Source organism: Microcaecilia unicolor, chromosome 12 (assembly GCF_901765095.1).
Source record: "Microcaecilia unicolor chromosome 12, aMicUni1.1, whole genome shotgun sequence".
Classification (NCBI taxonomy): domain Eukaryota; kingdom Metazoa; phylum Chordata; class Amphibia; order Gymnophiona; family Siphonopidae; genus Microcaecilia; species Microcaecilia unicolor.
In genome coordinates, this window is record NC_044042.1 from 65,133,339 (window position 1) to 65,161,073 (window position 27,735).

The 27,735-nt window shown below is 45.2% G+C and overlaps 1 protein-coding gene across 2 annotated transcripts in view; it reads right to left on the reverse strand.

Annotated features, from left to right (window-relative positions):
• SP2 (Sp2 transcription factor) overlaps positions 1-27,735 on the reverse strand; it is a 46,268-nt gene that overhangs the window by 4,727 nt on the left and 13,806 nt on the right. Inside the window, exons 3-8 of one of the 2 annotated variants that reach the window (XM_030220685.1) lie at positions 27,635-27,701; positions 7,543-7,619; positions 3,466-4,425; positions 2,361-2,664; positions 610-784; positions 137-330 (exon numbers count right to left, since the gene is read on the reverse strand). In XM_030220685.1, coding sequence (XP_030076545.1) covers positions 137-330; positions 610-784; positions 2,361-2,664; positions 3,466-4,425; positions 7,543-7,605 — 1,696 coding nt within the window. In that variant the 5' untranslated portion in view covers positions 7,606-7,619; positions 27,635-27,701. Of the gene's footprint in view, positions 1-136; positions 331-609; positions 785-2,360; positions 2,665-3,465; positions 4,426-7,542; positions 7,620-27,634; positions 27,723-27,735 lie in introns of those variants that run through there. The other variant, XM_030220684.1, reaches the window with a different exon arrangement.

Consider the following 27,735-nt stretch of genomic DNA (forward strand, 5'->3'; position numbering starts at 1 on the left):
AATGTGCAGATCCATTTTCTACACATTGCGGTTGGTTTCTAGGAGATCCTAGTTACAAACAGCTCCTTTCATGGGTCGCTTGGTTATGGCATTTCCTCTACCACAGCATACCCGGATGGATTTGAATGTTACAGACCCGTGTGCGTCCTTGCATGCCGCTGTAATTCGTCACTGCGTGTAAACCTCTTCCCACAGAAGACCCAGCTACAGACAAAGGGCCGCTCCCCTGTGTGCAGGCGCACATGTGCTCGCAGTAGCGAGGTTTTCCGGAAGGTCTTTCCACACTCGGGCACATGACATACGTGCTTCTTCTTCCCCTGCTCCCCAGATCTGAATGGAAAGAAAACCACAGCTGCTGTTAGCACTAACTAGGAAGGGAAAGAACAGAGGCAGCCATCAGCACATTCAAGGTGGCAATGTGACTGCAATCAAATCAAGCCCAAAACCCAGCTCAACCCCAGCTCTCTTCTTTCTGACAGAGGAGGAACTGTTAAGAAACAGAGAACAGAAAGTCAATCTATCACATGCTGTGAAGCAATCAGCTACAAGAGAGAAGGCTGAAGCGAGAGTGCACTGAAGCCAGTTAAACACAGCCCAAGCCCTCCTCACCTTTTCTCTCCATCTTTACAGTTGGGACAGGTACAGGCTACACGCCGCCTCTTCTCAACAGGCTGTGCTTCTCCTGACAAGGCCTGCTCCATTTGCAGCTGGATCTGGCTGGGGCTCAGGCCACTGATGGTTAGGTTACTGCCACACATGTTCTGCACAGTCAGCTGCTGTTGGCCTGTTAGTAAGAATCACAATACACAATGCCAGCAGTCAGGGAGACTTGCAGTTTACCCTGAATCACCACTCCTCCTCCTCAATTAAGTCTGTTGTCACAGTTAGAGCCCAACTGAATTTTGGTTTTGGACCAAAACCAACCCGAAATCTGGGTTCAGGTTTTGGCTGAAAATGCAAGTGCATTTTTGGCTAAACCAAACCCCCCTACCCCCACCATCACTCTCCTGAGCTACCCCCCCCCCCCCCCTCACTACTACTATTCATTTCTATAGTGCCACTGCTACTACACATATGCAAGGCTGTACACATTATATGCAGGTACTTTTTCTGTCCCTAGAGGGCTCACAATCTAAGTTTTGTACCTGGGGCAATGGAGGGTTAAGTGACTTGCCCAAGACCACAAGAAGTTGCAATAGGAATCGAACCTAGGTTGCAAGATTCAAAGCCTGCTGCACTAACCATTAGCCTACTCCTCTAGCGGTAAGCTAGGGTCAGCATTTAACCGGGTCAGGGGCAGCCTTTACATTGATAAGAGAGCAAAGGGCACTGTGACTAAAGGCTGACCGAAACAGGGATTGTTTCGACTGAAACCGAACTAGCAACTAAAATTTGTAGTTTGGTTTCGGCTGAAACCAGCCCCCCCTCATGATCACTCTCGGCCCCCCCACCTTCCGGTCACTCACAGCCCCCCTCCCTTCTTCCCTCCCACCACCTGAAGGTCCTCCCTGGGCCTACCTTTAAGCTTCCTGGTGGTTTAGTGGGTCTTCAGGGCATCCCAGTCGCTCTTGCCCCTACAGGTGCTGCGGCAGCCTCGCGACTGCCGTGGGAGGTCCAGGTGGCCATCTTGGGATTGGAAGCAGCATAAGCAGGAGCAGTCTCAAAATGGCCACTGGAACCTCCCACATCCTTCTTGGCAATCATTTCGTTGCGGAGCTGGCGGCAGCAAGTGCGACTGGGGATCACACTTACACTGAAGACCACTAGACCACCAGGAGGTTTAAAGGTAGGCCCAGAGAGGGCCTTTGGGTGGTGGGAAGGAAGGGGCGCTGTGAGTGACCGTGAGGGGGGCTGGTTTTGGTTGAAACCAAACTACAATCTTTGGTTGCTGGTCAGATTCAGTCGAAATCGAGAATCCCAGTTTTGGTCGGCTTCTAGTCACAGTGCCTCTGGCCCCTTATCAGCCCCTGTCACAATGTTAGTGACCCAGTTAAATGCTGACCCTATAACAGAATTCCACAATGATTAACCCTAAAATTTTGCCTCACCCTACCAATTAAAGGATGCTCATGCCAGTGTCTCCACCCCTGTTAAAAGGCTGGTCCTGTTACGGCCCCACTTTGTTATAGCCTTACCCTAGCACAGTCTGTCCCCAATGATTACCCTCATACCATCCCCCCCCCCCCCCCCCTAAACAACCATAATTAAAGGCTGGTGCTGGCACAGTGCTCCTTCCCCTCTCCAGCAAAAGGCAGATCTGGTCTGTGTCTCCCCTCCCCACACGTTAAAGGATGACCTGGGTACATACCCCTCTCTGCCCACCACCACCCATTAAAGGTGGTCCTGTCCCAGTGCCCCACCTCCTGTATTGGTGATGGTGACAGGGACTCCTTGAACCTGGACCCCATTGATATTAATGGTCTGCATGGCCTGGGCTGCAGCTGCCAGCTGAGCTGCATTTACACTGATGATTCCTCCAGCAGGGGCAATTTTGGGCAAGGTGCGTTCTTTGCGTGCAGCTCCTGGCGTTTTACTTCCATTCCCGCTATGTGAGATGTGGGACATGCTGTTACAGGAGGGCACAGGCGATGTCGTCACTGGCACTGCAGGAGTTTCCTGAACAATCACAGTCTGCAGTTCACCTGATGGAGTCCGGATGTACACCTGGGAAGAGAAGGCGCACAGGCATGAAGTATTCATGCACTGTCATCAAGGAAAGCATGTTCCAGTTCTGCAGCCTCTGCTAAGCTGCTCATCCAACTGGCTTCAAGCTCAGGACTCTCATTTTAAATTTCATTACTCGCTTTGCCAAATCAAGTTACAATCGGGCACTGTAGTTATTTCACCGTCTCCAGAGAGCTTATAATCTAAGTTACCTGAGGCAGTGAAGGGTGAGGGGACTTGCTCAAAATCAGGAGCATCAGTTTTTTAGAAGCAGGATTTGAACACTCATTTCCCCCAGTTCTCAACCCCACCATACTCTAATCACAAAGTTACTCCACTAGTGCCTCTCTCCTCCCTGCTTGATGTTTCCTCCAGTTAAGCATAGTGCTCCCCATCCCCACACTTCACAAGTATCAAGGATAACTTGGTGCTGTTTGCTGCTATGTATAAAATATGGCTACTGCTTCCCTGGTCAGCTGTGAAGGAAGCACTCAACTGCCCTAGGGGTTACTCTTGGTCACTCCTCAACAGTGGCACCTACCAGCCAGAGTCAGGTGCTGGTGGGTGCTGTCTGTAGCCTTAGCCAGGGCCTCTCTCTACAAAGTGAAAAAATACTTGTTTCCATGGGTGCCACACTGACATCGGTATTCTACATCCTATCTGTAACTCAGCCTCATCTTCCTAATCTAGAATTTCATATGTGAAATACGAGTCCTCGCACTGCTAACCTGAGCTAATCTTAGTGAAGAGCAGTATTTTTCTATACCATCTCTTCTTCTAAGTCACGTCCAGGAGAGTTACCTGAGTGGGTGTTGGCTCATTAGGCTGGATCTGAATGTTCTGTAAGGGCTTTTGGGGGACAGGAGGAAGAGTTGCTGAGGCGGCTTGGACCACTCGCAAGGCCTGTTGGGGTATCTGTATCACCTGCTGCTCCTGTCTGGGCTGGAGTACTTGCAGCTGTTGCAGTACGGATGGTTGCCCTGAACCTGGGCTCTGCACAATCAATAGATTGTTACCCGCCTGAATAATATTATCTGTCATTGTCTCAATCAGTACAGTTTCCACTTGTTCAGCCATGGCCACAGATGTTGCTGGGGACGTTGCTGCTGTGGCCACTGCCAAGGCTTTCTTCTTAGTCTTTTTACTAGGCTTTGGACTTTCAGTGATCAGAGGCATCTGTTGGGCAGGATCAGCAGCACTCAGCAGATTACTCAGCGGCAGGGTTAAGGTAACATTGCCACCACCGGCTAGCTTCATGAGGTTGCTCACACTCTGCATGGAGGCTGAGCCCATGTTCACTTTCTGTGCTGGGGCAGGCTTGATGGGTACGTGCTTCTGAGTGGTGCTGGGTGCTGAAAGGATGGCTTGATTGGTACCAGGAATAATCTGTATCTGGTTTCCTGGAATAGTCTGTATCCCTGTCATGGCCTGGTTTTGTGCTATCCCCTGACATTGGATGCTGCTGGAGGAGCTGCCACCTTTATTGATGACTGTAGGGTTTTGGATGGCAAATACCAGCTGTCCTCCAGGGAAGGAGGTCCCATGCTGGGGGCTCTGGATCTGGATGAGGTTTCCTTTCACTGACAGAATCCCAAAGTTATTCTTCCCTTGGCCTAGAGGAAGTGGTGCTGGCTTAATTGGGACAAGTTTTCTTGGAGTGGGCTGAGGTGGTGCTGGAGGTAAGACTGCTACTTCAACAGGTGGGGGTCCAATTTTGCTGCATGTTGCCGCAAGAAGGGCTAAAGGGGAAGGCTGACAGTCCTAGAAAAGTCAAGAGAGAGAACGAGAGAAATAAGAGGTTAGCCTGGATACTTATTTATTTATTTATTGCACTTGTATCCCACATTTTCCCACCCATATGCAGGCTCAATGTGGCTCACAGGGATCTGTTATGGCATCACCATACCAGGGTACAGAATACAATTGATGTTAAACAGAAGTCAAGGAAAACAAGAGGATCTGGTCAAGCAGTTATAGAAAGATACTTTCTGAATAAAGGTAGATAGGAGTTTTTGTTTTTTCATCCTGATTACAAGAACAATTAACTCTATGACTGCCTTGTTCTAAAAACGTCCAATTCCTAAGAATTGCTAATACTATTTTTATATTTATGGCAGTTCAGCTCTGGAACTCTTTTTCCAAATTTTTATTAAATTAGAGAGAGATTACTTACTCTTTAGAAAAAAGGTTAAGACATTTAGCAGTAAAAATGTTCTGCTGTTGTTTGAAGCTCTTGATACTAAGGTCCTTAACAGTTTGTGATATGGGCTCAGTGCTTCTGTTCACCAGATGCTAATTACCTATGCTGCTTCTGTAAATCCACTAGCCAGAACCCTTTGTCGCTCTATTTTATGAGAAAGCAATGTCATAACCCTAGTGTACACTGAGAACAAATTGTTTGAATGGTCACTGAATTAAAACAGTACCTGTGCACTCAGCTTCCTCTTGTACTGCTCTCAAATGCTGCATCAAATGGCAGAAGGCAAAAAAAACCTCAGTTCTGTAACTGTTTGAGAACCATGAGTAACACACCCTATGCTCTATACCGCAGGGGAAAGAGAAGACCTGCAGTTAACCTTAGCATACTGCTGTATATGTCAGATCTCACACCATCAAGCAGAGTCGTAAGTACAAAGTATTGCCATACTGGAACAGACTGAAGGTCCATCAAGCCCAGCATCCTGTTTCCAAGTGGTCAATCCAGGTCACCAGTACCTGGCAAGATCCCAAAACAGTATAATACATTTTATGCTGCTTATTCTAGAAATAAGCAGTGGATTTTCCCCAAGTCCATTTTAATAATGGTCTATAGACTTTTCCTTTAGGAAGCCATCCAAACCTTTTTTAAACTCTGCTAAGGTAACTGCTTTTACTACATTCTCTGGCAACAAATTCCACAGTTTAACTAAACGTTGAGTAAAAAAAACAATTTTCTCCGATTCATTTTAAATTTACTACTTTGTAGCTTCATTGCATGCCCCCTAGTCCTAGTATTTTTGGAAAGAGTAAACAAGCGATTCACGTCTGACCATTCCACTCCACTCATCATTTTATAGACCTCTATCGTATCTCCCCTCAGTTGTCTTCTCTCCAAGCTGAAGAGCCCTAGCCGCTTCAGCCTTTCCTCACAGGGAAGTCGTCCCATCCCCTTTATCATTTTCGTCGCTCTTCTCTGTACATTTTCTAATTCCACTATATCTTTTTTAAGATGCGGTGATCAGAATTGAACACAATAATTGTGGTGCGATACAAAGGCATTATAACGTCCTCATTTTTGTTTTCCATTCCTTTCCTAAGAATACCTAACATTCTATTTGCTTTCTTAGCTACCGCTGCACATTGAGCAGAGGGTTTCAATGTATCATCAACGATGACGCCTAGATTCCTTTCCCGGTCGGTGACTCCTAATGTGGAACCTTGCATTACATAGCTATAATTCAGGTTCCTCTTTCCCACACGCATCACTTTCCACTTGCTCATATTAAACATCATCTACTATTTAGATGCCCAGTCTCCCAAGGTTCTTTTGTAATTTTTCACAATCCTCTTGCAATTTAACAAATTTGAATAACTTTGTGTCATCAGCAAATTTAATTACCTCACTAGTTCCCTCGCCCTTAATTGTCTTGTCTGTCTGTATGATTTTTAGATTGTAAGCTCTATTGAGCAGGGACTGTCTCTCTATGTCAGGTGTTCAACGCTGCGTGCGTCTGGTAGCGCTATACAAATGTTAATAATAATAATAGTTACTCCCAACTCTAGATCATTTATGTTAAAGCAGCGGTCCTAACACAGACCCCTGGGGAACCCCACTATCTACCCTTCTCTATTAAGAATACTGACCATTTAACCCTACTCTCTGTTTTCTATCTTTTAACCAGTTTTTAATCCACAATAGGACACTACCTCCTATCCCATGACTCTCCAATTTCCTCTGGAGTCTTTCATGAGGTACTTTGTCAAACGCCTTTTCAAAATCCAGATACACAATATCGACCGGCTCACCTTTATCCACGTTTGTTTACCCCTTCAAAGAAATGTAATAGATTGGTGAGGCAAGATTTCCCTTCACTAAATCCATGTTGGCTTTATCTCATTAATCCATGCTTTTGAATATGCTCTGTAGTTTTTTTCTTTATAATAGTCTCTACCACTTACCCGGCGCCAACATCACGCTCACTGGTCTATGATTTCCCGGATCTCCTCTGGAACCTTTTTTTAAAAAATTGGCATTACACTGGCCACCTTCCAATCTTCCTGTACCAGTTCTGTGAAAACTACTACTACTACTATTAAACATTTCTATAGCGCTACTAGACTTACGCAGCGCTGTACAAATTAACATGAAAAGACAGTCCCTGCTCAACAGAGCTTACAATCTAAATTGAACAGACAGCTAGGGGTGGGGAAATTGCAGTGGTAGGGGTGATAAGTGAGGGTGTTGAGTAAGAGAGTCATGGTTAGGAGTCGAAAGCAGTAGCAAAGAGGTGGGCTTTAAGCCTAGACTTGAAGACAGCCAGAGACTGAGCCTGACGTACTGGCTCAGGGAGTCTATTCCAGGCATAGGGAGCAGTGAGATAGAAGGAACAGAGCCGGGAGTTAGCAGTGGGGGAGAAGGGAAAAGATGGAAAAACCATATACTCCTCCTCAGAACTGCAATAAATACCACCACCTTATAACCACAGATAAAACAAAAAGGAGCAGAGAAAGCACTTGTGATATCCCTCATGAAACAGCTGTGTTTGAATGCTAAGGCTCTCAACTCGGTCTCCACTCCCCCAACACGAAGGTCCTCCCATAGCATTGTGGTTCCCGGCCTGATTTCCCATCCCCTCCTCTAATAACAGGGTCTGAGTACTGAGCTCCCATCCACCTTACCTGTGCTGTGATGGCAGTGGGCTGCAGGTACTGGCTGGGGCTCACAGCAGTGGTGACAGACATGCTGTCCAGCAAGGCTGAAAAAAGGAAACAGAGGGAATGGTTACTTCCTGTCATTAATCAGCCTAATGCCATGTGCCCTGAGGTGGCTGCTGCTGTCTGTGTGGAAACTGTTTCCCCCCTCAACAGACATTTGTAATCCCCCTAGTTCTGTCCATTGTGCAGACACTGAGGATCTGAAATGGTCAATACAGTGCTATGCCTTCTCCCTTATGAAGATTCATAGACTGGTGCCACTTATCAGGCCAGCTTGTAGTACAGTCAGTGTCTGAAGTCTGACAGCTCACATGAATTCATTCCATAAATTACTGCTAAAACAGCTGATAACTGCTGTTTGTAAGATCAACATCAGTGTTGTATTCATTCAGACTGCAGACTCTTCATTTACCCATGTTAGTAACACGGTTTAAAACTGACCTCAGAGCAGGAGGTAAAGGAGGAGTTGATGAGTGAATATATACACAAGGATTTTAATTTGTACTTTCATACATGCATTTTGAACCTACTTCAAAGTGGGCACCTCCATTTCCCCACTGCCTCAAACTTTCAAAGGGAAACGTAAGGCATTTCCCTTTGAAAATCAGTGCTTTGTGTGTACAGTGTGTCTGGGGCATTCAAGTCTTACAAGCTCTTTAAAACTTGCCCACCTGAGCTCTTATGACATTTTGTTGTTTACATTATGCTCACAGTAAGGAAACATATTGAACAGTGCGCATCTGGATGTAATGCCCCTTATCAGAGAGGGCTCTGCTGTTTGTGCTATAGCTTGTGTCATTGCTGGGCTCTCTGTAGTAAAGGCCAAGCTGTCACCGGCAACATATAGTAGAGCACAAGTTAATGGCATGCAGTCTGTAATGAAGCCCAAACCATATAAGCATGGAAAATGAAGTTGCTTCCCTGTAACAAAGGTTCTCTGTAGACGGAAGAGGAATGCAGCTACACTACCTGATAGACTCGAGTGCCGATGCTCTCCTCTAGTAAAGTAAGCTTGTTAGCTTATTGGGCATGCGTGGGACTTCACGCACATGGTACAGCTTCCCCCGATTACTGTTACATTTCTAGCTCTGTGTAAAATGTAAAAGAACAGGGGATGGCAGGCAAGAAAGTGTGGCTGCATTCCCCTACTGTCTACAGAACCTGTTACAGGTAAGCAACTTCGCTTTCTCCAAAGACAAGCAGGGGAGGGGCAGGCGCACTGTCTGGTAATGACCTGGGTGGTTGGATCATCCTATAATCCATTAGCAGGCCAAATGGTTAGAACAGGTTGACCAAATGCCATGTCTGTTGAGGTGTTATGGTCAATGCAGTAGTGCTTAACAAAATTATGTACAGAGGACCACATGGCAGCTTCACAGATGTCCAAAAAAAGGGAGGGTCTTTCAGATGGGCAATGCGGCCATGGCTCTGAGGTTGTGAGCGCCCATGCATTCGGACAGCGCTTGTTCCTTTCGGCTATAACAAAATTTAATGCATTTTGAAACCCAGGTAGACAGTGTCTGTTTGGAGGCTGGAAGCCCAGGGTTAGCCAGGTTAAAAGTAACAAAGAGCTGATGGGATTTGCAGATGGGATTCAGTATTCTGGAGGTAAAATAGGAGGGCTCATTGGCAGTCCAATGAGTGCAGGGCCTTTTTATTTATTTATTGCACTTGTATCCCACATTTTCCCACCTATTTGCAGGCTCAATGTGGCTTACAGAGCACTGTCATGGCATAGCCATGTCAGGTTACATCATACAATTGGTGTTACAAGAAGTTAAAGAAGGCAAAAGGATTTGTTCAAGCATTAGTAGGAAAGTATATTCTGAGTAAAGTTGTAAAGGTGTTATATTATAGTTGGATAGGTGTTGTATTATAGCTAGTTAAGGGTTCTCGTGGTAGGCTTTGTTAAAGAGGTAAGTCTTCAAGGCTTTGCGGAAGTTAGTTAATTCGTTGATCTTTCTCAGGTGAATTGGGAGTGAATTCCATAGCTGCGTGCTCAAGTAGGAGAAGCTGGTCGAGTGAGTTAATTTGTATTTTAGCCCTGTGCAGCTGGGGAAGTGTAGGTTGAGATAGGTGCGGGATGATTTCTTAGCATTTCTTGGTGGTAGGTCAATGAGGTCTAGCATGTAGGTCGGGGCATCTCCGTAAATGATTTTATGAACAATTGTGCAAATCTTGAATGTGGTACGTTCTTTAAGTGGTAGCCAGTGTAAATTCTTTCTTAGGGGTTTTGCACTTTCATATTTTGTTATCCCAAATATGAGTCTGGCTGCGGTATTTTGGGCTGTTTGACGTTTTTTTATGGTTTGTTCTTTGCAGCCGGCGTAAAGTGAGTTGCAATAGTCCAGGTGGCTTAGTACCATTGACTGTACCAGGTTCTGAAAAATAGCCCTTGGGAAGTAAGGATTTACTCTTTTGAGCTTCCACGTGGAGTGGAACATTTTCTTAGTTGTGTTTTTCACTTGAGTTTCGAGTGTGAGGTTTCGGTCAATGGTGACTCCTAGAATTTTCAAGTTGTTTGAAACAGGAAGAGAAAAGTTTGGGGTGGTTATGGTAGTGAATTTATTTGTATTGTGTTGTGAGGTTATTATGAGGCATTGTGTTTTTTCCATTTGGATTGGTAGGATTTTCTTGTGTTCAGTCTCCCGGCCACTAAGAGGACTGACTTCACTTTTTCAGAGACTGGGATGAGATTGATAAGGCACCGTTCAACTTCCATGCTGTGAGGGAGAGACTGTGGAGATTGGGGCTCAGGAGCTGGCCATTCTGTTGCATAATGAGAGATGGACAGAGTCTCAGAGGGACCGGGTTGTCTTGTAGTATTGACAGAAGGTAGGGCTACCAGAGGCCACTGGGGCACTATTAAGATGGCAGTTTCAGAGTCCAAATGTATCCTGCAGGACTGAAGATATCAGTAGAAATGGGGGGAAGGCATATTAGAGTCCTTCACTCCATGAGATAAAGAAGATGTCTCTTGGAAAGCTGGTGCTACCTGGACAGAGAGAACAGTAGGTCACACAATTTGCATGCACTGGAGCAGCAAAATGGAAATACTTTGTGTTTTTCTGCTTATATTTTTTTCTCCCTACAGACTTTGATCCATAGACCCAGAGGCAGCAAAGTGAAATGCTGGCCATCGTTGGTTGTGGGTCTTTTCGTTTATGTGAGCTGGGAGAAAGTGACTACAAAGCAGCTAAGTGACTGTTTACTAATGTTTTTGCACTTTTGATATTAAAGATTTGATTGTCTCATGGGAGTTTTTTCAGCCAATGATGAAAAGGTTTAGCTCTGAAGGTTTTTGACCTGGAGTTCTTTGAGGCTTTTTCCTCTCAATATTTAGATACATATGTCTTTTGGAATGATTTTTTTTAATGCTATATGGTTAGATAATAGAGAACTTATATTTATTGGTGGGTTTTAAAAAATAGTCCAGCGCTCTCCTGCATAAACTTGTGCAGGAGCCAGAAGAAAGAGGGTAAGGCTACAGGATAAGGTGTGAGGAGAGACATGGAATTCAAAGGGTTAAGTTTTGAAGATGGCGCCTCCGTAGGGTTGCGGGTGCTTACTGGCCATGGAGCTTGTGGAGGGGAGGCCTTCACTGATTTATGGCCCTTATTGATGCTTGCAAATCTTACCTTTTCCAGCAGGCTCAGTTTTGTCTGCTCTTGCTGCTGTTCCGTGCTGGCTGGGTCCTGCACGGCTGGCAAGAGCTGTTGTTGTGTGGGAAGGCAGAGTCGGGTCAGCCGCGGTAGGCACTGCTGAGAGACTTGGAGCCCCAAATGCTGATGCAAGAGGAATGGGGGTGGAGCAACGAACCGAGAATTTTCAGCCGTCCCCCTCCGTGCATCATCAGCTGCCAGTGGAGCAAAGGCAGCATCCGGGAGGGCAGGGGCCTATTGACTGTGTGGGTTGGCGTGATGAATCGCCTCCCTTAGCAGTGCAAGTACTGGGCCCTGGGGAGAAGGAGTTGAAATCTGTTTGCCTGTTGCAGCAGCCATGCAGTCCCGTGAGGTGCGAGGGAGCTGGGCTGGAAAGGCAGTCTGGCAATTCCTGCTGTGATCTATGCACTGGAGGTGTTTGTGTTTTGGTTCCCCCCCCCCCTTTTTTTTTTTTTTGCTGAATTTCCTGCTCTTGTTGTAGTTGGGGGAGCTGTTGAGAGAGGAGAGCTGTGACTTATTCTGGAGCGGTAAGAAACTAAACTGACTAACCGGCGGGAGCTGTACTATGTGTGGGAAGTTCCATGCATGCCCAGTATGCCAAAAGGCTTACTTTACTAGAGGAGAGCACTAGCACTCTGAATCTGTCAGGAGACATCACCAAAAAGCGTGCCTGCATCTCCCGTTTGTCTCCACAGAAAAATAATGGCAGAAAATGACGAGATAGACTTTCTAGTCTGTCTATCCGCACAACCTACTAATTCTACATTCCCTTCTTCTTCCTTAGAAATCCTCTATACTTGTCCCATGCTTTCTTGAATTCAAATGGTGATGGAACCCACGAGGGAGGGAGCAACGCTGGATCTGGTGCTCACAAATGAGGAGTGTGTCAAATGTCCGAGTGGGTGCCCACCTGGGCAGCGGTGACCATCAAACAGTTTGGTTTGACATGACAGCTGAAGTGGAGGGCGGCCACTCAAAACTCAAAGTCCTGGATTTCAAGCATGCTGACTTTAGTAAAATGGGGGAATACCTGAGGAAGGAGCTGATGGGCTGGGAGGACGAACGAGAAGTGGAAGGACAGTGGTCCAAGCTAAAAGAAGCTATAAATATGGCCACAAACGTTTATGTAAGGAGAGTAAATAAAAGCAAGAGAAAAAGGAAGCCGATATGGTTCTCCAAGCAAGTGACCAAGAAAATAAAGGCTAAAGAGTTAGCGTTCCTAAAATAAAGAAAAACTCAAGAAGAGGCACACAGAAAGGAATACCGGATAAAACTGAAAGAAGCCGAGAGAGAGATACGTCTGGCGCAAGCGGAAGAACAAATGGCTAGAAATGTAAGGAAGGGTGACAAAAATTTCTTCAGGTATATTAGTGAAAGGAGGCAGACATAAAAGGGAATTGTGAGACTGAAAGATGCTGTGAACCACTATGATGAAGAGAAAGCAAATTTGCTAAATAGATACTTTCGTTCTGTTTTTACAGAAGAAAATCCTGGAGAAGGACCGCGATTGACTGGCAAAAGTACAAATGAGAATGGAGTGGACATAGCACCGTTCACGGAACAGTGTGTGTATGAACAACTTGAAAATCTAAAGGTGGACAAAGCCATGGGACCGGACGGGATCCACCCCAGGATACTGAGTGAGCTCATAGAGGTTCTGGCGGGTCCTCTTAAAGATTTGTTTAATAAATCCTTGGAGACAGGAGAGGTTCCATGAGATTGGAGAACGGTGGATGTTGTCCCTCTTCACAAAAGTGGTGATAGGGAAGAAGCTGCAGGCCAGTAAGCCTCACTTCGTTTATTGGAAAAGTAATGGAAGCGATGCTGAAGGAAAGGATAGTGAATTTCCTGGAAGCCAATTAGTTGCAAGATCAGAGACAACATGGTTTTACCAAAGGTAAGTCGTGCCAAATGAATCTCATTGAATTCTTTGACTGCGTGACCGGAGAATTGAATCGGGACGTGCTATGGACGTAATCTACTTAGATTTCAGCAACGCTTTTGACACGGTTCCCCACAGGAGGCTCTTGAATAAACTTGACAGGCTGAAGATAGGACCCGATGTGGTGAACTGGATTAGGAACGGGTTGACGGACAGACACCAGAGGGTGGTGGTTAATGAAATTTGCTCGGATGAGGGAAAGGTGAGTAGTGGAGTGCCTCAAGGATCGGTGCTGGGGCCGATTCTGTTCAATATATTTGTGAGTGACATTGCCGAAGGGTTAGAAGGTAAAGTTTGCCTTTTTGCAGATGATACTAAGATCTGTAACAAAATGGACACCCGGGAGGGAGTGGAAAACATGAAAAAGGATCTGCGGAAGCTAGAAGAATGGTCTAAGGTTTGGCCATTAAAATTCAATGCGAACAAATGCAAAGTGAAGCACTTAGGGAGTAGAAATCGACGGGAGATGTATGTGCTAGGCGGTGAGAGTCTGATATGTACAGACGGGGACAGGGATCTTGGGGTGATAGTATCTGAGGATCTGAAGGCGACGAAACAGTGTGACAAGGCTGTGGCCGTAGCTAGAAGGTTGTTAGGCTGTATAGAGAGTGGTGTGACCAGCAGAAGAAAAGAGGTTTTAATGCCCCTGTATACGTCGTTGGTGAGGCCCCACCTAGAGTATTGTGTTCAGTTTTGGAGGCTATCTTGCTAAGGATGTAAAAAGAATTGAAGCGGTGCAAAGAAAAGCTACAAGAATGGTATGGGATTTGCGTTACAAGACGTATGAGGAGAGACTTGCTGACCTGAACATGTATACCCTGGAGGAAAGGAGAAATGGGGGTGATATGATACAGACGTTCAGATATTTGAAAGGTATTAATCCGCAAACAAACCTTTTCCGTAGATGGGAAGGCGGTAGAACTAGAGGACATGAAATGAGATTGAAGGGGGGCAGACTCAAGAAAAATGTCAGGAAGTATTTTTTCACGGAGAGAGTGGTGGATACTTGGAGAACTCTTTTATTTATAGAGACGGAAATCAATAGACAACCGTACATTAAAAATACATAAATACTTGGAATGCCCTCCCGCGGGAGGTGGTGGAGATGAAAATGGTAACCAAATTCAAACATGCGTGGGATAAACATAAAGGAATTCTGTTCAGAAGGAATGGATCCTCAGAAGCTTAGCGGAGATTGGGTGGCCGAGCCGGTGGTGGGAGGCGGGGCTAGTGCTGGGCAGACTTATATAGTCTGTGCCCTGAAAATGGCAGATGCAAATCAAGGTCAGGTATACACAAAAAGTAGCACATATGAGTTTATCTTGTTGGGCAGACTGGATGGACCGTGCAGGTCTTTCTCTGCCGTCATCTACTATATGTTATTATATAAGTATCATCCTTATCTCCACCACCTCAGCTGGGAGGCTGTTCCATGCACTATCGCCCTTTCCATAAAAAAATATTTCCTTAGACTGCTCACAAGTCTACTACTACTACTACTTAACATTTCTAGAGCGCTACTAGGGTTACGCAGCGCTGTACAATTTAACAAAGACAGACAAGTCCCTGCTCAAAGAGCTTACAATCTAATAGACAAGTGAACGGTCGGTCCAATAGGGGCAGTCAAATTGGGGCAGTCTGGATTCACTGAACGGTAAGGGTTAGGTGCCGAACGCAGCATTGAAGAGGTGGGCTTTAAGCAAAGACTTGAAGACGGGCAGGGAGGGGGCTTGGCGTAAGGGCTTAGGAAGGTTGTTCCAAGCATAGGGTGAGGCGAGGCAGAATGAGCGGAGCCTGGAGTTGGCGGTGGTGGAGAAGGGTACTGAGAAGAGGGATTTATCCTGTGAATGGAGGTTACGGGCGGGAACGTAAGGGGAGATGAGGGTAGAAAGATAGTGAGGGGCAGCAGACTGAGTGCATTTGTCACCGTCATCCTATGATCCCTTGTTTTAGAGCTTCCATTCCATTACAAGAGGACTTGCCTCTTGTGTATTTATACCATTAATGTATTTAAATGTGTATCATATTTTCCCTATGCCAGCATTTCCCAAGTCCAGTTCTGGAGTACCCCTTGTCAGGATACCCACAATGAATATGCATGAACTTGATTTGCGTACACTGCCTGCATATTTCTTTCATATTCATATTCTTTTTTGTCTTTACAATCATTTTGTAAAAGCGTTATAAAAAGTTTGGTACGTATAATTTATAGCAAAGTCCACTGACCATTTTGGTAATGACCTTCTGGACCAACTCCATCTGTTTATATCCCTTTTGAAGATGTAGTCTCCAGAATTATATGTAATACAACAAAGGAGGGTCACAGAGGCACCATCACTTACTTTTTTCCTGGTCTTTCCTCTCCCTGTGCACCTATGTATCCTTCTGGCTTTTACTATCACTTTATCTATGTAATCAGCACCTATGATCACCTCTAGTTCCTGCTGTTCTTTCATGCCCAGTACTTCGTCTACTATACCATGCTGCTCCCTTGGGTTTTTGCAACCCAAATGCATGACTGCATTTTTTTAGCATTAAATCTTAGCTGCCACACTCTAGACTATTTTTCAAGGTTTGCGCAATTCTTCATATTATCCCAACATTCCAGTGTCTACCTTTTGTAGATTTTTATATTATCTGCAAAAAGAAACTTTCCACAGTATTAATTACACAAATGTTGTAAAGAACTGGACCAAGGACTGATTCCTGTAGCAGAACACTGGTTAACATTCCTTTAGAACATAAGAACATAAGCACCGCCATACTGGGAAAAGACCAAGGGTCCATCAAGCCCTGCATCTTGTCTCCGACAGTGGCCAATCCAGGCCTCAAGAACCCAGCAAAAACCCAAAAACAAAACAACAATTTAAATTAATAATGTTCAATGGACTTTTCCTTCAGGAATCTGTCCAAACCCCCTTTAAACTCTGCAAGGCCAACTGCTGTCACTACATTCTCCGGCAACGAGTTCCAGAGTCTAACTACACGCTGAGTAAAGAAAAACTTTCTCCTATTTGTTTTAAATCTACCACATTCTGGCTTCATCTTATGTCCCCTGGGTCTATTATTGTTAGAAAGTGTAAACAAACGCTTCACGTCTGTCCGCTCCATTCCACGCATTATCTTGTAGACTTCTATCATATCACCCCTCAGCCGCCTCTTCTCCAAGCTGAAGAGCCCTAACCGTCTTAGCCTTTCCTCATAGGGAAGTCCTCCCATCCCTTTTACCATTTTCGTCGCCCTTCTCTGCACCTTCTGCAATTCCTTTACATCTCAGAATGAATTCCATCTATCATAATCCCTTGTCTTTCACTCAATCATGTAATAAATAAATAAATAAAATCTGTTCCTAACCCAGTCAGTCATGTTACAGCTCATGATACATAAACTGATTGCCCTATGAGGAATCATGTCAAAAGGGGCCAGCATAGGCAATAAAAAGTGAGCCTCCCTCCGACTGGTAAACCATCCAAGACAGTTACATTGAGTGTGGCTATGCTTTGCTGGAGCCAGTCAAAAGCCCGTGCCCTGCTTTGACTGGGGAACTGGCTGAAGTTTCTGGGGACAGGGCTGAGAAGTCTGGGCAAGAGTGAGCGGAAGGCAGGTACCTTCACCTTTGAGAGTAATAGGTCCTGTGTCTAGGCCCGCTCAAAAATCAGATTTTTGGACTTTGCTCACACATTTTTTGTTGAAGAAGATGCAGATGGAGGGTGTCTGTATGTGTTTTAATGAGGTCAGCGACCTCCTCCACCTTATCTCCAAACAGATTGTCCCCTTGGCACAGTATGTCCACTTGTCTCTCTTGAACCGCCGGTTCTAGGTCAGAGACACGCAGCCATGAGAGTCTGCACATCCTTAAACCCATACCAGAGAGTCTGGACATGATATCAAAGGTGTCACAAGTGCCCCTTGCCAGATAATGTCTACACTTCATCTGCTTGTTGGCCAGCTGGCGAAGCTCTGCGGCCTGCTCTAGTGGGAGAGAATCTACCAGACTAAGAGGAGTATTTTCAAAGCATTTAGACTTACAAAGTTACATAATAACCTATGGAACTTTGTAAGTCTAAGTGCTTTGAAAATGAGCCCCTAAGAGTACTGTCCACTAAAGACTTCAAATACAGGGTTGTGTACAGCTGGTAGGACTAGATGCGGGCAACAAGCATTGAGGCCTGAAAAGTTTCTCTCTCAAACAAATCCAAGGTTCTGGCCCCCCTACTGGGGGTGCCGAGGCACGAGATCGAGAACTCTTGGCCCGTCTGAGAGCAGATTCAACTACCATGGAGCGGTGCTGCAGTTGCGCCCTCTCGAATCGACCTGCATTGTGAGGGGTGACTCCCAGTTCTTCAACAGTGCATCCTTAAGGATAGGGTGCAATGGCACAGTGACCCCTTCCTTAGGAGGAGACGTGTAGCCTAGAACAAACAACATTTCCACTCTGGGCTTCTCTTCCATCTTCAACTTAAATGGGACGTACGCAGCCATCTCCCTCACAAAACCTGTGAAAGAGAGAGCCTCTGGTGGGAACTTTTGTCTCTCTTGAGGGGAGGAGTCAGAAGGTATTCCATATGACCTCTCCTCCGAAAAATAATGTGGATGTTCATATGACTTCAACCAGCAGTCCCACTCAGACTTCTCAGCATATTCAGAGGCAGCTGATGGAGTCTAAAACGACCTCACCCTAGTGGAGCAGCGTTCACACCCCGAAAAGCCCTACTCTCAGACTTTGGGGAAGCTTCCTCCCCCTATGTCAGAAGCAGTGCTGCATGCGTTGTCAACACCCTTTGAGGTGCCAGCACCTGTATCACTGGCGCCTCAGAGGGGAGCTGGGGCTGTTCTGCTGGCAGCACAAGTGCTCTCGATGACTGAGTGGTAAGTCCCTGAAAATCTGCACCAGCTCTTCTCTGATTATGGTCTGGAACCGCTCATTAAAGGCAGGCAAAGGCATGGGAGCCTGGAGGGAGACAGTTGGTAAAAGCATCAGTTCCAAACCAATAGCGGGGACCTGGCTGCTCGGTAGCTTGAGCACCGGCACCTCTTTCAGAGAAGGAGAACGCTTCTCCTGGTACTTCTCCGGTACTTCTCGGATATTGCAGGCACCGTGCATTGAAAAGGACCAATGCATACGCTTGTTGGGCTTCGCCCGAAGCATAGGGTCCTGGTCCTTCAGTGCCGATGAGGATGACATTGAACCCATACGCATCCTTGGTGTTGGGTCCGATGCTGACCAGTCCCGGGGCCTGCTATCAGTGCTCAGTGTTGAGGCAGGTGGGGACCTCCTCAATGCTGGTGCACTCCCAGTGGTTGCAGAAGTCTGAGTGGCCATAGAGGTTGATGCTGCTGGTGCCGAAGATGAAGGATCGGCTTTTGATGAGCTAAAAACCTGCTCTTGTTGAACCTTCCGTGCCCACTGAGGGGTCATGGTCAGGTCCAAGGCACCCAATGCACTAACACTGCGAATCCGTAACAGAAATCATCCAATTACACCGGGCGAACCTCTTGAAGCCACTGGGGGTCTTCTAAGACGTATAAAAAATAATCTTGGCTAAATTAAATTCCTCAATCTTGAACTACGCAGAAAGGGGAAGAGTTCAAAATGAGGTCAGGGCTGTGGTCTAATCGTGCAGCCACTCTCAAAGAATAAAGGAAACTTGAAGAAGATGAAAAAACTCAAAAAAACTAAGAGGGGTTGAATGGAAAAAGATATTTAAAGAAAATACTGAAGAAAAAGAATAAAATAAAGTAAAAGAAACCGCACGGGAAGGAACTACAATAGACAATGCAGTGAAATAGAGAGCAAAAATAAATCCTCTCCGCTCCGTGGAAAAACAAAGACTGGGGTACCCATGAGTCGGGCGGGAAGCCACCAGTGCATGTGCGGTGGGACACTGCTAGAAACTTCTATAATACTTGCTAGACAGCATCCATACCGGGCTCCGTCAGATGATGCCACCCGGTTGTGAGAATAGGAAAGCCTGCTTGTCCTCAGAGAAAGTGAGTGCTTCCCTTATTTGTGTCCAAAAAACAAAGCAGGGAAACCCTCTACGACGACGAATCACAACAGGCAAAAGTAGAGGCTGACCAAAGACGAATCACCACTGGAGATATAACCCAACAGTTTTTATGATGTAAATAAAGAAAGGACCTGACACGGGCTGTGTTTCGACGCATGCAAGCGCCTACATCAGGGGTCAAACAGTAAGCTCTATAGGTGAAAAATAACAATAAATGAAAACAGTGAACAAACATATATGGCAGTGTACAAAAATGCAAAATATAATTTAAATATAATTTAAATGTTCATAATAATCAACATATAAATTACTACTACTACTACTACTTAACATTTCTAGAGCGCTACTAGGGTTACGCAGCGCTGTACAATTTAACAAAGAGAGACAGTCCCTGCTCAAAGAGCTTACAATCTAATAGACAAGTGAACGGTCGGTCCGATAGGGGCAGTCAAATTGGGGCAGTCTGGATTCACCGAACAGTAAGGGTTAGGTGCCGAACGCAGCATTGAAGAGGTGGGCTTTAAGCAAAGACTTGAAGACGGGCAGGGAGGGGGCTTGGCGTAAGGGTTCAGGAAGGTTGTTCCAAGCATAGGGTGAGGCGAGGCAGAATGAGCGGAACCTGGAGTTGGCGGTGGTGGAGAAGGGTACTGAGAGGAGGGATTTATCCTGTGAACGGAGGTTACGGGCGGGAACGTAAGGGGAGATGAGGATAGAAAGATAGTGAGGGGAAGCAGACTGAGTGCATTTGTAGGTAAGAAGGAGAAGCTTGAACTGAATGCGGTATCTGATCGGAAGCCAGTGAAGTGACCTGAGGAGAGGGGTGATATACAAGGGCGTAAAATACAAGACGCTACACGTGTCAACCTTTTCTCACGTGGGCACGCAGTACTGGAATGCACTGCCGCGCAACCTGAGAACGATCCACGAGCAAACCTCCTTCCGCAAACTATTGAAGACCCATCTTTTTGAAAAAATCTACGGAAAGAAGCAAAACACATAAAGCTCACACTCACTGTTCACTAATGCATCAATACATCCACTTCTGAACTCTCATCCCCCGTAGTCTTACCTCACTCATACCCTTACTCACAGAAATATGTATACCATACATAATGCCCTTTCAACCTCCCACTGTCTCCTTCCAATGTCTCAAGGTTTGGTCCCAGTGTTTATATTCCTTAACAACACTCCGAATGTCTTGTATAACTCTTCACAATGTAATCCATAACAAGTTGTAACAAATTGTATTTCCATCATTCATATCGTATTGTAAGCCACACTGAACCCGCAAAAAGGTGGGAAAATGTGGGATACAAATGCAATAAATAAATAAATATCAGTTCTGGCGGAATATGAGACGTGCAGCAGAGTTCTGAACAGACTGAAGGGGGGATAGATGGCTAAGTGGGAGGCCGGTGATGAGTAAGTTGCAGTAGTCCAGGCGAGAGGTAATGAGAGCGTTGACGAGAGTTCGGGTGAGAGGAAAGGGCGAATTTTGCTGATTTAAAGAGGAAGAAGCGACAGGTCTTGGCTATCTGCTGGATATGCGCAGAGAAGGAGAGAGAGGAGTCAAAGATGACTCCGAGGTTGCGGGCAGATGAGACGGGGAGGATGAGGGTGTTATCAACTGATATAGAAAGTGGAGGAAGAGGAGAAGTGGGTTTTGGTGGAAAGACGATAAGCTCGGTCTTGGACATGTTCAGTTTCAGTTAAAAACATATAAGATAAAAGGACAAAAAGGAAATTTTTTTATGTTTAATAAAAAATAAAAAAAAATATATGGAATCTAAAATAATAAAAAATAAACGCACGTATATCATTGAGAAACAATATAATTAAAATGTGAGTTGATAAAACATTCACAATAATTAAATTTAAAAAATAATAATAAATATCTATCCATAAGCCTTAATTGGCACAACTGTCGTGTTCATACAAAAAATGTGTTATGAGGAACTAAACCATTGTGGAACAAATCTAGAACAAACATTACTAGTGTACAACGTAAAGCATTCTGAAATACACTAGTAGAAGAAGATATGGTCACAAAGCATGCGTCGAAACATGGCCCGTATCGGGTCCTTTATTTACATCAATAAAGACTGTTGGATTATATCCCCAGTGGTGATTCGTTTTTGGTCAGTCCCTTATTTGTGTAGCATTGCCTTATTTAGCAAAGTGATCCCCTAGCTGTGTAGCCTGATGCACTACTAGGGATCAAGCAGTGTCATTTTAGGAACATGGCATTGCTCCTGCCTCCCAACTTTAGAGATGGACGGGGTGAGGAATTAGGGGATCCACTTGGAACACATTTTTGGGGAGGATGGGTTAAAGCAGGGCTGTACAAATGTTTTGAGTGGAGGTCCATAAACTTTGGCTGTCTGAAATCTGAGGGTCTGGAAACTACTGCTTGCACCTCATGTCCCCTCCACCTCTGGGTCCAACAAGTCTCCTCTCTTCCCTCCCCACCTCCCCCTATCCAACCACTGTCCAATATCTCTCCCTCCCCTCTGCCCCTCGTCCAACATCTCTCTATCCCTCTACCTTCCCTCACATGCAACCACTCTCCATCTTGCTTCCTTCCTTTTTCCCTTTGTTCAGTCTGTCTTCTCTCTCTATTTTTTTCCTTCTCTCCCTTGGCCTCAGATCTGGCACGCCCCCTGTAGCAGACATCCACCCTCAGTCTACCTTAAATTATTTGTCCATCCAAGTCACTAGCAGCGATTCACACAGGCTGTCTGCCAGAGCCTGCTTTCTGCTGTGTCCCACTCTTGTGGAAGCAGGAAGTTAGGTCAGAAGGGGATGGTACACAGCAGAGAGCAGGCTCCAAGCTCGGGCAGACAGCCTATGCAGATTGCTGCTGCTGCCGCCAGTGACTTGGACAGAGAAATGATTTAAGATAGGCAAAGTGGGGGTGAGGGTCATATACAGGGGGAGCGCCAGAGGGAGTCACTTCCTCTGCTGTGACCTTAGGACCAAAAATATGGCACCCCAGCAGTCCACATGGGAAGGCTCCTTGGACTGCTATTTAATTAAGTAGGGTTGGGAGGTGCCAGTTGGCCACCAGGTTGTTTTTTTGAGAGGGAGGGGAGGAGTGGAAAGGGATCACTTGGGAAATTTTTGGAGTTAGGGAATCTAGGTGTCCACAAGTCACTAGGGGTTTTTTTTTTTGGGGGGGGGGGGGGATTGGAAGGGGGTGTTGAATGTCTAGATTGTAAGCTCCTTTTAGCAGGGACTGTCCTATGTTAAATTGTACAGCGCTGCGTAACCCTATTAGCGCTTTAGAAATGTCAAGTAGTAGTAGTATGTCACACTTGGACCACCATGGATCTTCAAAGATCGGAGGTGAAGTGTCACACTTCACTTTTGCTCTCATTGCACCTTTGCACCAGACCTGAGCTGGTATAAAAGATTCACTACTAGGAGAACAGTAAAATAAAAAAAATAATAATAATAATTGCACTAGATTTTACCACTTTTTAATATTGGGAGCAGTGTCATTCAGTGATTTGCAAGCGTTTTGCACATCCAGAGTGCTATCCTTCAGCGCAGTTCTTTTACCACTGATTTTCCTGTGCTAAAATTTCTTACTGCATCAGGAATAAGATTAGTGTAGGAAACTAAGGAGTAAGTCATGCACTAACAAAGCGCAGCTTACCACAACAGGGATTGAAGAAGGGTCAGTATGTATTCTGCAAAGCTCATTTGGGGTTCATCATCTTTTGATACTGTTTTGGTTGAGACCAAAAGAGGAGCAGCCTCCAGAATGTAAAAGTTCACACACAGCAGCAGAGGTGCCAATAAATATTCCTTTTGGAATTGGTATCTCTTATGTTTTTGACACTTCTGCTCCTGGTGTGTTATTCTTTCTGTTGAGCCTGAGAGGAATCTGGTTTTCTTTGGTAGTGGGCAAGATTTTATTTTCCACCAGGCTTTAGTGTTTTCTGCCCCACAGATACCTGAAACATAGGATATTTTTGTGCATACCATGTCAGCAACGAACCATACTCCTAAGCCAAAGTAGGTGGAGTATGATTTCAGTATCTCTACTGCTAACACTTACCTAGGTTGCCCACCTTTGCTCTTTTGTGTACTGGCAATCATAGTAACATAGTAGATGATGGCAGAAAAAGATCTGCACGATCCATCCATTCTGCCCAACAAGATAAACTCATATGTGCTACTTTTTGTGTATACCTTACCTTGATTTGTATCTGCCATTTTCAGGGCACAGACCGTAGAAGTCTTGCCCAGCACTAGCCCCGCCTCCCCCCACCGGCTCTGTCACCCAGTCTCGGCTAAGCTTCTGAGGATCCAATCCTATTTAGTATGGAATAAAGGCGGTTACAACCTGGTAGCACCTGCCATTCAGCCAGAGATTGGGAATGTAGACTGTAATGAGGCTTCAAAGGGTGTACACTCTGCAATCCACATACAGATGCATATCCTGAACCTTCAGTAATTCCCTCTCCCCAGCTGCATACCTTGCACCCTCTGGTATACCCTCTTCCCCCACATGTTGTCATATATCCTGCACTATCTACAGTAACCTCTGCTACTTCCAGATGCACTGCCCCTGTCCAATATTGAGCTATTACCCAGCTCACATCTTTATCACATCTAGACAGTCCTGAGTCTTGTGCAAATTCAGTCCTCTCTGAATGAAAATAGGTATTGCCCAGCATCACTAAAGCTGATCATTAATGCACTAAACAAACCCATTAACCTAGGAATTACCACTCATTCCACAGTGTCATCAGGAACCTGACTACTGTAGATTTTTCAGGACAGCAGATGCAGACACATAAATCACACAGGGGATGAAAGTGTCTTCAAGGGCAACCAGCTAGTCTGGGGCCCAATTTTGAACGGGGGGGGGGGGGGGGGGGATAAGACCCCCTTCTCTCCCTCCACCCGGGAGGTATGTTTGTGGCCAAAGGCTCGGGGGGGGGGGGACGACGACTGTGCAGCTGGTATTTCCTTCCCTATCCCCCCCCCTTTTTTTTGCTTCTCTGTCCTATTATTTGTTGTAGTTCCTTTTCATAATATTTGTTGTTATAATTGTTTACATATTGGAAACCACTCAAAGTATTACTCATGAAGCAGTACTGTATATCAAAATAACTTCTAAGACTGGCTCAAAGGTACTAGAAAGCACCTGAAAGTGGGTACTGGCCCTTAGCCCGATTGGGCTATTTACTTTTAACAAGTATTGGCAGGAAAAGCTCACCCAATAGGGAGCATTTCTTCCTTGCTGGAGGAGGGATTTTTGATGGGAATATTTAATTGCACACCTTCGAGGTGGCTCACTCACCCTCCCTTTATTATCAGGTTCTTGTGCTTTTATGCTGGATTGTGTATTTTCTAAGGGATTCTTTGTCACAGCTTGGTGAGGAGGGAAACCTGAGCTAAGAGCATGTTCAAAAGGAGGTCCTTTTGAACAGGGCCTTAATATTCACCAGGTGGTGAATGTAAAGCCCAAGCGCTGGAACTGTCTTTAGCTCTAGCTGCTAAGGCAGGGTATTTCTTTAGATAAGTTTCTGTTACTGTACACTTGAACTCCTAGCTGCTGACGGCAGGTAGTCTGGGGTTTTGTATGTGGGAATTAATTGTTGGTTGCCTTGTTTTAGCTCGGGTTGTAAGCTCTTTGAGCAGGGACTGTCTCTCTTTGTTAAATTGTACAGCGCTGCGTAACCCTAGTAGCGCTCTAGAAATGTTAAGTAGTAGTAGTAGTAGTAGGGTTAAAATATGTTCATAAACAAATGAAGCTGTGGCCTGTTTCACACCACCCACATCTCGTTTGACGACTTCTTATTAGTACTTTTGCAGTATTATAAAATGTTAAGTGGTACTGTGGTATCTAGTGGGTGGGGGTGTCCCACATTTTCTGGAAATACTCTTAAAACTCATGTGTTTGACCTTTTCCCCCAGTCAAAACCAGCTTCAACTAAAGGAACCATTTCTTCAGAAAATCAAGGGTTCCCTCTGCCTAGTTTTATGGGGGGTGGGGATGGATCTTAAATTAATAGAAGTAGCATAGCAGTATAAAGGTAACATACATTAAACTCCTGACTATATTCTAATGAACCTCTCATGTCATTTAACAATGTTCCAAACAAGACCTGACAATTTATAAGTATTGCAGAGAAGCCCATGGCAACATAGTAAAGCATGAGCGACACTAGATGTTTAAGCAGTCAGATCAAACCTCGAAAGATTTACTGATAAAAAGATCTTTACTGCATATAGCTCATATTAGTGTATAAGTCTGGTGAAAAGGTCAGTTTAGCTCTCTTCTTAGAAGCCAAGCCTGCCTGAAAAAAAATCAGGGCTACAAATCATATGTGGTATTGTTCTTTAGACCAGAACCTGAGACACCCTCTGACTCCCTGCAAGCAAACAACAACAACAAAAAGGCAGGGACCAGTGGGGAGGAATGCTTTGTCTGCAGAAAACACTGTGGTCAACGCACAGAGGCAGATGACATTAGGTCCAAGGCTGCAAGACAAACCCACATTAAGGATGAATGTTCAGGATGCTACTAACATGTTACTAGCTTAACGTTTTTCAGATTAGGAAGACCTGTAGGTGCCATTTGTCGAAAACAATATTTTCGATTTATTTATTCATTCAGAGTTAATAACTCTATACAAATGCCTGAAGTGCTTTACATAGTAACATAGTAGATAACGGCAGAAAAAGACCTGCACGGTCCATCCAGTCTGCCCAACAAGATAAACTCACATGTGCCATTTTTTTGTGTATACCTTACCTTGATTTGTACCTGTCTTTTTCAGGGCACAGACTGTATAACTCTGCCCAGCACTATCCCCGCCCCGCCTCCCACCACTGGCTCTGGCACAGACCGTATAAGTCTTCCCAGCACTATCCCCGCCTCCCAACCACCAGCCCCACCTCCCACCACCGGCTCTGGCACAGACCGTATAAGTCTGCCCAGCATTATCCCCACCTCCCAACCACCAGTCCTGTCTCCCACAGTTACAAAAAGACATAAGAACAATAAAATCAAACAACATCAAAATAAAATTCAGTCATCTATAAGGGGCCTACTGCCTTAACAAAAATGCAAGTATTCTTTCACATGCTGAATTTTCTTTGGCAACCAGATTTGAATTATAAGACTCACCTACCAAAGTACCAGAAACTTATTAAATATAAAACAAAAGTTATTTCACACATGCCCTGTGGGGAACCATGCATGTATGTATTTACCAATTTAATCACTGTAACAGCACAGTTTTATTTTTCAGGGTCATAGATCAAGAAATAACCCAAAATGCAACCTATACAAATCAACCCAAATCGAAACAAATGCCTGAATCAAAACTGAAATAATGGCACTTCTTCACTATAAAGTTCTTACAGTCAGATATGTTTGATGCATATTGATCACATGTCCCAAAGCTCCTGCCAACCAAGGAATTCACATTCCACGCTTGCTTCCTTGCTTGTGCTGGCCACAACATTTCCATTAATGTGCGCCAACAGCAGAAAATAGTTGCTGCTAGTTCTGAATACAGATAGACATTCCTCAACTAGATACCAAGAGTTGCTCATTTCTGAACTGGAAGAGAGCCAGCTGAAGATGTACCCTCATGCCGTATAACCCACTTTTTTGCTATCTTACCTACACATACTTCATGCATCCCAAAACCTCATCCCCCTCCTTAACCCCTTATCCTCCTATATCTTTCGTAGTTACTCCAAGTGCTCTAGAGCTGCTAGCAGGTTAGATTTTCAGGATATTGCTAATTTATATAATAAAGTGCAAGTACAGCCAGTCATCTAACTTTTTCTTTTTTTTTAAGGGGGGCGGGCTGGGCAGCAACAGTAATTTTTTTTTTTTGTTACATTTATACCCCGCGCTTTCCCACTCATGGCAGGCTCAATGCAGCTTACATGGGGCAATGGAGGGTTAAGTGACTTGCCCAGAGTCACAAGGACAGCTGCCTGTGCCAGGAATCAAACTCAGTTCCCCAGGACCAAAGTCCACCACCCTAACCACTAGGCCACTCCTCCACTATTGTTTTAATTAAATTAAAACAATAGTTCCTGAGCTAATTTTATCTGTAAGAAGTGGGGAATGCCCGATACAGTTCTACCCCCTTCACACTCATGCCCCTCCTATATACACACACACTTGTGTCCCCCTATATAAGCCTTTTCTATTCCCCTCATCCAACATATACGATACCCATGCCCCTCCTAAATACGTATCTCCCCTATCCTATACACTCTTCTTAATCTATATGCACATCTCCACACGCAGCAAAGATACCAAGTCACACACGTCGAGTACCCCAACTCAGACACATTCGGGGATCGGAGGACAGGCTTCCCCTCCCCATGATCTGCCATCTCTCCGTCTTCCACTCTCCTTTTTGTCCGCGATCCGGCACCGTCCCCCGTCAAACTCATACCTGAGGTCGCCCACCAACAATCCCACAGTTTTTCTTCTCCGGTGCCCCGTCCCCTATGACACAACTTCTCTCTCTCTGAGGCATCCCGCCTTACCGGAAAC